The sequence below is a fragment of the Pelobates fuscus genome, chromosome 3, assembly GCF_036172605.1.
Source record: "Pelobates fuscus isolate aPelFus1 chromosome 3, aPelFus1.pri, whole genome shotgun sequence".
In the NCBI taxonomy this organism is placed as follows: Eukaryota; Metazoa; Chordata; class Amphibia; order Anura; family Pelobatidae; genus Pelobates; species Pelobates fuscus.
In genome coordinates, this window is record NC_086319.1 from 174,159,777 (window position 1) to 174,172,259 (window position 12,483).

The 12,483-nt window shown below is 46.8% G+C and overlaps 1 protein-coding gene across 1 annotated transcript in view; it reads right to left on the minus strand.

Moving 5' to 3' along the window:
- Positions 1-12,483, minus strand: part of OVCH1 (ovochymase 1) — a 90,810-nt gene that overhangs the window by 10,926 nt on the left and 67,401 nt on the right. The window contains exon 29 of the mRNA XM_063446207.1: positions 8,530-8,693. Within this exon, the coding sequence (XP_063302277.1) occupies positions 8,530-8,693 (164 nt within the window). The remainder of the gene's footprint in view (positions 1-8,529; positions 8,694-12,483) is intronic.

Below are 12,483 nucleotides of genomic sequence, written 5' to 3' on the forward strand. Positions count from 1 at the left end.
GGGTTTGTATAGGATTAGGGCTAACTACCAAAAATTTTTTAGATCCTAGACATATGAGGCATTTAATAATTAGGAATCATACGCGAGTATATTTTAAGTTATTCTTCTTTAGTTGCACTTGATGTGTGAAAACTATTAAATGAAAAACTATGAAAAAAGGGTTCCAATTTTTGTTCTATTAGGTAAACATATAGGATATATGTATCCCAAGTATTTTCTGTCCTTTAAAAACATTATACAATATGTTTGGGTGCCCTTAAATTGAACACCTTAAATTATGGTGGAACAAACACAGAACAAAAATTATAGGCTACGTTTTGGTACAGAAGGTGGACAAATGCTTCTATATTTAAGAGAAACTGCCACTTTTCTGAATATTACACCAGTGAATAAAAGCAAGCATCACATATAATTTGTATTCATATTCGTATTCTCGTATTCTTTAGTTTCCTTTAAATATTACAAATGTGCAATGAGCAAAGCAAACAGTTTATCTTTTTCCAATAACTATGCTGACCAGTAGAAAAGGGCAATATTTACATGAATAATTAACAGGTAGCCAAGATGGAGGTGTCCAGGTTTGCCAAGTACAGGATATTAATAAACACAGGGAAACTATAAGCAACATAATCACTGTATCTTAATGTACTGTATTTGATGCAAATATGCTCTTCTTCTACAAATAATAAAAATATACCATACCACAGTACAATATAAAAATATATACAAAATCTAAATGCAAACATAAAGTACTCAGGATATCAAAATAATAGTCTATAGAAGATACTTTAGTTGTGTATAGCAGCAAATAGTCCAAAATGTCAATGCATAAGTCCAAACATAGAATTGGATAAATAGTGCACAGTAGTGTATCATAAAAATAGCATTATCAGCTGAGGTAATTATGAATTAATATACTTTCATGACAAAGGAAAGACAAAAAAATAATAATAAATAAATAAAAATAAATGTATTTATTTATAATTTTTTGTCTTTCCTTTGTCATGAAAGTATATTAATTGCATGATTTTGCTATTACATGACGAAAAGTCATGATTTTATTAAAGACACGGAGGCGAGTATTGCATAACCCTTTCTTTACTGTCCACCAATAGCAGCAAAGAATACAAATATAATGAAAAAATGAAGAACATACATTAACTTAGGCCCCTCCCCGCTCAGGTCCCGGTATATTAGGCAGCACTTCCCTTCCATATCCCTCTTTCTGAAGATGCGACCTAGTAACAATGTCCGAACAAGAACAAAAAACAGAGTCCAATAGTCCAAATAAGAGATTCTCGCAACAGGGAAGCACGACCAGATGAGCTGTAGTACCAGAGATTATCAGCGGGAGGAGTCCATTCAACTTGGATAACAGCATGCCATCTTATTGGATGAGGCTGTGAAAACATAAAGGAACAGGAGCCGAGAGGTTAAGATCAATAATCAAACTATTGTCAGGTACCAACTGAGGAGAAAAAATTCCAAACAAATACAAAACCCACATCCTAGGGTGATTAGTAAGCCTATCATAACATAAACCTATCCTTGAGACATGGCCCCACTTACCGTACCCAAATATTCCATGTGACTCATTGCAACCTATGAAATAAGGGGTGGGAGACATGAATAATAAACGTGGGTGGGACAATACTCGCCTCCGTGTCTTTAATAAAATCATGACTTTTCGTCATGTAATAGCAAAATCATGCAATTTTATAACAAGACACGGAGGCTCATATTGCAAGTTTAAAGCTGATTAACTACGGCCGTAAAAGAATGTGGGGCCGGGCGAAAGTAAAATTCACGGAAGGTAGATTCCCTAGACCAGTCGGCTGTCCTCATAATATCTTCCAGACGAGCCCCTGCAGTCATCATCGAGGATGCTGAGGCCCCCCGGACCGAATGGGCGCCGAAGATCGTGGTATCGATGCCTGCCTGATCCAATAACCATCGCACCCATCGGGACAATGTGGTGCTAGAGACCGGTCGGAAAGGTGGCCGAAAGGATAGGAACAGCTGTGGGGATACCTGTGAACGATGACATCTGGTACGATCTTCGTATTCGCGAAGGCAAGTCACAGGACATAATGCTGGAGAGGTAGGAAAGGCGGGGTAGGACACCTACTTGATAGAGGTTTTTGTCCGGCGACTGATGTTGAACGTGACCCCGTCCGGGGTGTATGACTTGGCATCGAAGTCCAGGGCTCTAACGTCCGAAACTCTCTTGCAGGATACGAGGCAGAGCAGGCCGACCAATTTGGCAGAAAGTTGTTTCAGGGAGAGCGCTGAGTTAGCGGGCCACGACGAGATAAAGGATAGTACAATGGACACATCCCATGACGTGGAGTAGCGAGGTCTGGGTGGTCGGGAGAATCGTGAGCCCCGGAGGAGCCGGCACACCAAGTGATGTTGACCCGCCGGGCACCCATCGAAACCTTGATGAATTGCCGAGATGGCTGACCTGTAAAGGTTGATAGTCCTGTAAGCCTTCCCCGCCTCGAAGAGGGAAGTCAAAAATTGCAGAACCATGGTTACAGGGGCCGAAACGGGATCCACGTCCCTAGCCATGCACCAGCCAGTCCAAGCTCGCCAAGCTGACCCATAGGCTCGTCTAGTTCCTGGGGCCCATGCTTCCGCCAACAGGCGTCTAGTTGTGTCCGAAAGTCCTTGGATTTCCCAGGGTCCCCGGAGATCCGCCATGCCAGGAGCGGGAGGGAGCCGTCCAACCGGAGCGGATGACACCGTCCCATCGGGTCTAGCAGCAGATTGTGGCGTGGCGGTAGCAACCGTGGGTAGTCCATCGTCATCTCGAGAATCTGGGGGAACCAAGACTGGGTTTCCCAGAATGGGGTTATCATGACTAATTCCGCCCGGTGTCTGCGGGTCTGAAGGAGGGAGCGTGGAATCATGGAAAACGGTGGAAAGGCATATAGGAGGTCCCCGCTCCAGTCTTGCAGGAAGGCGTCTACTGCCTCCGCCATCGGGTCTGGCCTCCAGCTGAAGAATCGAGATAGCTGGGTGTTGAGTCGGGAAGCGAAGAGGTCGATAGAAAAGGGACCCCAGAGAAATGATAAACTGGAGAACACCTCCGTGTCCAATTTCCAGTCGCTGGAGTCTGAGAGATAACGTGACCCCCAGTCTGCTTGGACGTTGTGCAGACCAGGTAGATACTCCGCGTGAACCATCAGGTTCTGTTCCAGGCAGAATTCCCAAAAGTCCTTCGCCAGGGTGGCTAACACTGCTGATTGTGTACCCCCCAGATGGTTGACATATCTCACCGCCGAGACGTTGTCCATTCGTAGGCGGATGCATGTTAGGGCACTGTCCCTCGCGAAGCTGCGGATGGCGAAGGAGCCTGCCAAAAGTTCCAGTGCGTTGATGTGTAGCCGTGACTCGGCTGCCGACCAACGACCCCCTGTAGATATCCCGTCGCAATGGGCCCCCCCATACGTGGAGGCTTGCATCGGAATCGATTGTGAATTCCGGTTGTGGGCCGAAGATCGCCTTGCCGTTCCATGCAGAGAGGTTGAGAATCCACCAACGCAGTTCGTCTTTCGTTTCGGTGTCCTGTGATACTTGGTCTGCGTAAGACGCACCGGTTCTCAGGTGTGCGATCTTCAGGCGCTGCAGTGCCCGGTAGTGGAGTGGGCCCGGGAACACCGCCTGTATAGATGAGGCCAGTAGGCCAATGAGCCGTGCCAGTTGTCGCAGGGTGAGTTGGGGCCGAACTAGGGCTCTGCGTAACTCCTTGCGTATGGTGAGAATCTTGGACCTTGGCAGGCTCAGAGTCGCCTCCTTTGAGTCCACGAGGAATCCTAGGAATTCCATTCGCGTGGCGGGGGTTAGGCATGACTTTTCCCAATTGATAACGAAGCCCAAGCGGGAAAGGAGGTCTATGGCCAGCCGTAGGTGGGCAAGGAGAGTGGAGCGATCTTGAGCCATAAGGAGTATGTCGTCTAAGTAGACGATTAGACGAACTCCCCGGCTGCGTAGCCATGCCATGACAGGACGTAGTAGCTTTGTGAAGCACCACGGTGCTGAGGCCGAAGGTCAGGCATGTAAACCGCCAAGTCTCGCATTGCCATTGGAAGCGTAGGATGTCTCGGGAGTCCGAGGCAATTGGCACTGTCAAGTATGCATCCTTGAGGTCTAGCTTTGCTAGCCAGTCCCCGTGAAGGAGAAGGTCCTGTAATAGGTGAATACCTTCCATTTTGAAATGGCGGTATCGGACCATGGCATTGAGGGGGCGTAGATTTATGACAGGCCTCATTTGTCCGCCTTTCTTTTCCACTAGGAAAATATTGCTTATGACCCCTGTGGGTTCGGGAGGTGCTCTTTCTATAGCCCCTTTGGTAAGAAGGGTGGAAAGCTCCATGTCGATCCGTCTGCGATCCTGGAGTGAAAAGCAGATCGGTCGAGGAGGGAGAATGTGTACGATGTTGTCTATCAGTTCTATGTGAAACCCTCGAATGGTAGTCAGTACCCAGGGGTCTGAGGTAATTTGTGACCAAGCTGGCAAAAAATGTCGGAGTCTGCCCCCTACACAAACAAGAGAAAAAACATGAGGCTTGAGGTAACTCACCGTAGGGTCGTCTCGAACCAGGTTGTCCTCGGAAGCCTCTAGATCACCACGGGCGTCCTCGAGATGGGAAGAAGGAGGGGCGGGTGTTAGCCTCCTGGTATTGGGAACGTTGGTGAAAGGAGCCTCGTCCCGTGCCACGGGATTGGAAATAGTTCCGGCCGGACAGACGGCTCCTGGATCTGCCGACCCTGGTAGAGACCCGTCCCTGGAAAACTCGCCTCATAGAGGATTGAGCCTTATCCAGTGCAGTAAATGCCCCAACCAAACGCCCCAGGTCTTTTATAAAGGAATCGCCGAAGAGGAGGCCTTGGGCGTCCTTACCGGCTTCTGTTAGGGCGAGGTTAGCCAATTTGGGCTCTATCTTAAATAAGATAGCCTTACGTATCTCAATAGATAATGAGGTGTTAACATTCCCTGCAATACAGATTGCTCTCTGGACCCAACCACGTAGGTCTTCAGGGTCAACCATGCGGTTTTCCGCTCTGGCGTCTTCCGCCAAATCAAAAAGTTTAGCCAATGGGCCAAATATGTCCAGGTGCTTATCCTGGCAGGATTTTAAGGCGGATTCGAGCCCTTTACGGGGGTTCCAGCCTAGCTTGGTAAGGAATTGGGTCATCTTGGGGTCTACCTCTGGAGTGTCGCAAACTTTGTTAGGCACAACAGGCCTTGGACACTCTGCCCTCAATTTGTTGCGTGCCGCTTTAGTAAGTGGGTGTCGCACCCACTTCTCTAAATATGTGGCAACATGGTCGGCCGGGAGCCACTCTGCCAATCTCGGATGGTGTAAATCATCCGGGTCGAAGAGTGGAACGCCCGACGGGTCCACAAGGGCGGACTCCGCGGTCACGGAGTGTCTAGTCCCTGGTTCGCCTCAGGACGTCTCTGCCTGGGCAGACGGAAGGAGGTCAAAACCTGAATGAGCGGCATCCGCTTCGGAGTCGCTGTCAGACTCAATCCTAGCCTCCTCACTTGACCCAATTTCTGAGTCGGAGTCGCTCTCTACCTGTGCTCTGGCACATTTCCATAGCCGCGCCCGTTCTGCCTGGCGCGGAAAGGCTCTCTTGCGTGGTTGTGACACGCTTTCAGGGGCGACCGAAGGTACGCCAGTCATGGTGTTTCTGGAGGCAGAGGGACCTTTAGATTTGTGGGTAGCCTTCCTGGGTAAATCTCCCGGTGGGTCCACAGGAGGACGCGGCTGATGCGTCGTGGAGCCCGAGTAGCGCTCGTCCAAAGGACGTGGCTGGAGGGCCTGGGAAATGGTGTGGGAGAGAGTAGAGGACATGGACCCCATGGCTGCCATAATGGCGTCTGTCACTGAGCGCTGTAGCGCTAAGAACTGAGTCCCATCTGAGTGGGTAGTTCTGTCGGAGCGAGCAGGTGAATTACCTGAGGTGACAGGGCCTTCTCCCCTGCTGAGTGGGGTATAAGACTCCCCAGAGGGAGGTGAACCAGAATTTAGTCTGGGTTTAGGCATTTTAAATAGAGTGGGTATAATAGTGAATCAATAAATCTAAGGAAAAAACTGACAAGGAACAGTTTTTGGGTTAGTCACCCAAAGTACTAACAAGCAAAACAAAAGCGATCTCACCAGGGCCCAGACCAGTGCACACTCTGACAGGGAATAGGGAAGAAGACAGGAGGTTAGAAAATGGCCGCCGAGAATCTCGCGAGATTCGCGGTAAAATGAAGTAAGGTGAATAAAAGAAAACCAAACATTCGGTAAAAAGAGGTGAATTAAGTGAATACAATGGTGAGTATAGGACAAAATGCAAAACTGCCGAATGGGCCGTTTGCAAGAAACAGGCGAACGCGGCAAAACAGCCGAATGGCCTTAACTGCCGAACGGTGATAGCGATGTGAGTGCACTATGAAAAGACAGCTAGAGAAAAAATGTGCGCAAGATGGCGCCGATGTGGGAAAAACAATGAAGAAAGCGAAAAACGGGGAGTAAGAGAAGATAGAGGGGTCTGGACCCTGGGCACAAAAAGCAACTACCAAGTATAGTAGAGAGGAAATACCATAAAAGCAAGAATCAATAAGGTAATCAGGATAGCAAAAATGATAATACAAAATTAATAAAATATATAAAATACCAATAAAAAAGAATAATAACAATAATAACAATAACGATAGCTAACGGTTATACAGAAAAAACAACTAATACTGATAATATAAATATCAATAAATGTAGAACAGTATTGAAAGAAGTGACATGTACTTATCTTTGATCGGAGCAGCAAAGAAAGAGGGATATGGAAGGGAAGTGCTGCCTAATATACCGGGACCTGAGCGGGGAGGGGCCTATGTTAATGTATGTTCTTCATTTTTTCATTATATTTGTATTCTTTGCTGCTATTGGTGGACAGTAAAGAAAGGGTTATGCAATATGAGCCTCCGTGTCTTGTTATAAAATTCATAATTACCTCAGTTGATTCTGCTATTTTTATGATACATATTTAAAAAGACTACTGTGCACTATTTATCCAATTCTATGTTTGGACTTATGCATTGACATTTTGGACTATTTGCTGCTATACACAACTAAAGTATCTTATATAGACTATTATTTTGATATCCTGAGTACTTTATGTTTGCATTATTTCAGATAAGGCTACAAGTTTTGTGATTCATACAATTTAGATTTTGTATATATTTTTATATTGTACTGTGGTATGGTATATTTTTATCTACATTCTGCAAGCTCCTGGATATTTGTATTTTCCTACTTGTGATAACCCTTGGGATTTGGTGAAACCCCATTTTTTCCAGTTTTTGAGCTTTCACTTATTTCTGTATCTTGTTCCCTCTTATCTATTTTCTGATAGCCATTTTCTTTGACTATTAGGATTTATTTATTTTATTTTCAATGATTTAATGTTTGACATTGTCAAATGGACTCATTGCTTCTCTATGAGAAACATTCAAATGGCAGAAAGCAGTGCATATACTGGTGGGCCCAATCCATCAGAATGATTTCGGAAAAGGAGGAGTGGCTGCCATGGCGAGACCAGGTCAAAGCTGGATAAAAGTGATTTTATTTTAAATTTTTAAAAAAAAAACTTTAAATAGGGGGCCCAATATTCTAAAAATGCAAAGGAACATGCTAATGTTCTAAATAAATACAATATATAATGCAGGTATATATTTTGCAACTGCAATTAATGTACTGTTTACCTGATTGACTCAAGATTGTTATTACATTAAAATGCTAGTGTGAGAATTAGATTTTCTTGGAAATTGTAGCTCCAAAAAAGTATGATTTCCTTTTTTATAAATTTGAAAGTAGCAAACTGATCATAGAACACAGCTAAAGTGAAAAGTCTGGGGTCAAGATTAAAGGGATGAAAAATGTGTTCTTTTTTTACCTGTATTAATTTTAACTATATATTGTGCAAAGGTAATGGCTAACAAATGTATCAAAATTATTTTGTGTAACTCCAATAAGAAATATTGAGTCATTGATAGTTGACAAAGCAATTACAAAGATGGTTATCAGATAAGAATGCAGACAGGTGCTTAATAGGGTATCTGCCATGAAACGACATGTACACCATACAGTGAGGCATGCTATGTGTGTAATTTAGCAGCCACTTCATTTAAAACAACAATCTCCGAAGAGACAAATTATTTCCAGGCATATATAGATTTTGTCTATACAATTTCACTAGCACACTTTATGATGATGCAAATAACTACTTGAAGCCAACCTTGTCATCCATATATCTCTTAGATGACAGAGTCCCTTTAAAATGGGAGCAGTCAAAATAATGAAGGTACCAGGTGCCTGCAGGGAAATATGTGACTAATACAGATAGGCAACAGTTAGATTATTAGATTGTTTTTACAAAACAAACCACTTCAATTACATTTCCTTCATTCATTTTATAGTGCTGGTATATATGTAATGTCAAATCTGATTTCGTTATTTTTGCACTATTTCTTACCCAACAAAAGTGGCGGGTACACTTCGAGTAGAGTAATATCATTGTTTGGCGGCAAGACATCTGGGTCATAAGAAGGGTGCACATAGGAATTAATCACAAATGCTTCAACACCATTTCCTAGTGACAGGTCTGTTTGCCCTACAAATAACCTGTCTGTCCCAACTCTAAGTAGGGATTGAGGAAAAAAACAAAAAGCACACTGATTAGTTTTTGTAACCATACAATACAAGTAATTATTGGATAAAATTGTATAATGTGCTGTTCACGGATTAAGGAATGTGCCAACGTAATAAATATTGTTTATAACAAATGTATTAGTTTGTTTCAAGTTCAGAATAAGATGTAATGCTCAGGTGCTCCATCTATTATATATTCTGTCAATCTTGAAAATGCAGCCATATTTTAGATGAAAAGAAAAAAATATATATATTTTGTTTAATCTATGTGCATTTAGTGAAATTGAAAAATAATTCAATAGACCCTGAGGAGGCAGACCAAAGGGCTAGTTGGGAACAGGGACATGTGTGAGTAAGGGAGAGTGTGATAAGTTCAAAGAAAGGAGGTCCTGTAGGTAAGGGGGGAGGCCTAAGTTAAGGGGAGTGGATATAGATATATATATATATATATATATACACATATACATATACATATATATAGACATTTTCTGTTACCCTCAGCCATCTTAATTATCCGGCTTGTGAACAGCTTCCATTGGTGTTCCCTAGCTACATTCGGCCAGGGCCTATGGATGTGTAAGATATTTTGGCGGCCCTCAGGGCTGAGGCCTTGTAGGATGGTGTTCACTGATTAAGGAACTGGCGCTGCTGCAGGCTGCTTCTGGGTCGGCCAACCCGCGCCTGGATGGCCTGCGTCGGCGGGCGCGTCCACAGGCCCGTTTCAGCCCCTCCACTGGAGACCGGGCTTCTCCGTGGCGCAGGAGCACCAGCCCTGCCTTACGGCCCATGCAATCTGCGACCGTGAGGAATAGGAGCTCCCCCTGCTTCCCAAGTGCTGCCTGCATTACTGGCCCGTGCCCACCGGACGGCTGAGCATACTAGGAGCCGCAGTCCCACCTTGCGGGCGTCCTGGTCCTGGCCAAGTCACATGGGACCCAGTGTTAGACGGGTGGGCGGGGCTTTCAACGCGGGCCACGAGACCCGGTCAAAGCTGGATAAAAGTGATTTTATTTTTAATTTTTAAAAAAAAACTTTAAATAGGGGGCCTCCAGTGCCTCAGAGAGTCCCCTTCCATCACCCCCGGTCTCCCCTTAGCCAGCTGGGTACTCTCTGCCCCTGCTCCCCCATTGGAGTGGGCCTGTGGATGCTGGGCTGGGTGGGAGGGATGTTCTCTCACCTGTATGGTCTTTGCAGACCGTTATGGACCGGGCCTCAGTTCAGGAGTCCATGGCTCCTGCTCTTGGAAACGGCAACCTGGATGCTGCCGTTTCGGCCCAGCTGGCTTCTCCTAGTTTGGCTCCGCTTCTCCAGTCCATGTAGGCGCCATCTGGTGAGTGCTTCAACTCTTCTGGGTTGGGGGGGCGCTAGCGAAGCTGGGCAGCGGGATTGGCATAGGTTAGTTAGTAGTATGCGCAGGTTTTTGTTGCAGTGGGAGCGCAGCGCGGGGATGGCAATGGTGCAATCCGTGTCCATTGATATGCAGACATAGGCCGGTTGGGATCCTTCCCCTATAGGAAGTTCTGTTCAAGGGGAGGATGAGTCGCCACAGGTTAGTGGGTCGCCCCGGTACCGGGGACAATGGTCGCGGCAGCCTATATGTGCTTGTCCTGTCCATTGGGCCTTTATTTGAGGCAAGAAGTTAAGGAGAAAATCTGGATAGGGGACTTTGTGGATCTGCCCCCTCCCAAAAAAAAGCGTCTAAGGACTCTGACAAGAACCGGGAGAAGTTCTGGTTCCGGAAGATCCTGAAAACATTCGGGAATTGTATCTTAGCTTTTTTGATCTTAGTTAGCGTGATTGGGGAAAAAGGACAGAAAAATGTTCTGGCCTTTTCTGTTACGAGGACTTAGTGTGGAAGGCTTGCCGCGTGTAGGGGGCCTTAGATAGTGGTGCTATAATGAGCAATTCCATTAGTGCCTGGCAGTTTGCATGGTGACGGGCTGGGACCAGATGGACATTGGGCTCTGGTTGGTTATCATGACCCGGCCGGCGTCTCACCAGGACAGACTGTCATCCTTTCTTGGGGTGGGCCTCTGATGCTGTTGGCTATATAATGACAGCCAGTGAAAATGGGGGACAAGCTGTAAATTCAAGCACAAGTGTTCGGTGTGCGGAGGCAGTCACTCCACGGCCAGGTGCTTCAAGTGCGGAAAATCGAGGGACAAGGGTGAAGATGCCAGTGGACATCGCCGCGATGGCCCCTTGGCTAAGCCACTATAAGAACCAGAAAGCGGCGGAGGTGCTCCTGGGGGGTTTTGCAGAATGGGCTTTGGATCCCTCATCGGGAGTGGGGAGCGACAAGGGTGTGTCAGAATTTGCGTTCCGTACGGGAGCATTCGGAGATAGTGAGGGACAAGTTGGACAAGGAGGTGACCTTGGGGCGCGTGGCGGGCCCCTTTGTTTCCCCGCCGTACCCGCACCTGAGGGTTTTGTCCCTGGTGCCCAAGAAGGAGCCGTGTAATTACCGACTTATTCACCATTTGTGAATGGGGATATAGATGAGGAACTTTGCTGGGTCTCTTATGCCTCATTTGACGCTGCAGTGTCTATGGTTCACGTGGTGGGGCCCTCATGGCCAATGCCGACGTGGATTCAGTGTACCGTTTGCTCCTGGTGCATCTGGGGGGGTCATCACCTCCGGGGGTGCGTCTTCGAAAGAAAAGTATTATGTGGACTTGTGCCTCCCTATGGGGTGTTCAATATCATGCTTTTATTTTGAATGTTTTAGCACTTTCTTTGAGTGGGTTGTGCGGATGGAGTCGGGTTTGCCCTCGATCCTACACTACTTGGATGACTTTCTGTGTGTGGGACTGGTGGTCTTGCTAGTCTACTCACGGCTGCTGAGATCCCTGGAGTCAGTGTTGCAGTACTTTGGGGTTCTGCTGGCGCTGGATAAGACGGTGGGTCCGGCTACCTGTCTCAGCTTTATAGGGATCAAGATCGATTCCATGGCCAGGGAACACCGCCTGCCTATGGACAAGGTGGTGAAGTTGCATAGGTTGGTGGCGACTGCGAGGGAGCAGCGGAAGCGGTCATTGCAACTGCTCCAATCGCTCTTGGGGAAATTGCAGCTTGCTTGTCGCATAATGCCGATGGGGTGTTCAATAGGAGGTTGGTGGCTACGGCTGGGGTGTCGAAGCCACACCATTTCATGCGACTTACGCGTCCACTGCGGGAGAACCGAGCAGTGTGGGATATATTTTTGAAGGGTTCCAACGGGAGGGCCTACTGGAAGGTCACATGGGTTCGGTATGGTAAGGCATGGCAGGAATGGTTAGCGTTTGAGGAAACCTACAGGGGTTTCATTTGGTCCAGGCGCGGCTCCAGGGTCTGCTGCATCTGCTATGGTCGTGGGAAGTGTCGGGGTGCTCGCCTTCGGCTGTTTCGGCCAAGCTTTCGGGCCTTAGCTTCTTGTTTCAGCTGGCTAAGGTCCCGGACGTTACAAAGGATTTCCTGGTAGTACAGGTGATGAAGGGTTGGCTTAAGGGCCCTAGGGTCCCAGATTCTCGTAAGCCCGTCTCTGGGAATTTGCTGTTGGGTATCTTTGAAGTCTTACCTCAGGTGTGTTCTTCGGAGTTTGAGTCTTGTTTAGGTTCGAGTTTGCATTCACGTTTTTTGGGGCACTGAGGGTGAGGGAACTAGCTAGCCCCAGCAAACTGATCCCTGGGGGTATCCTGGCAGGGGATGTCGTGTGGGGTGGTACAAATTCTTGTCCAAGACAGAGGTGTGCCAGCCGGTTTCCTGTGGTAGAGTGTCTTGCGTCCGCCTGGGGAGGGCC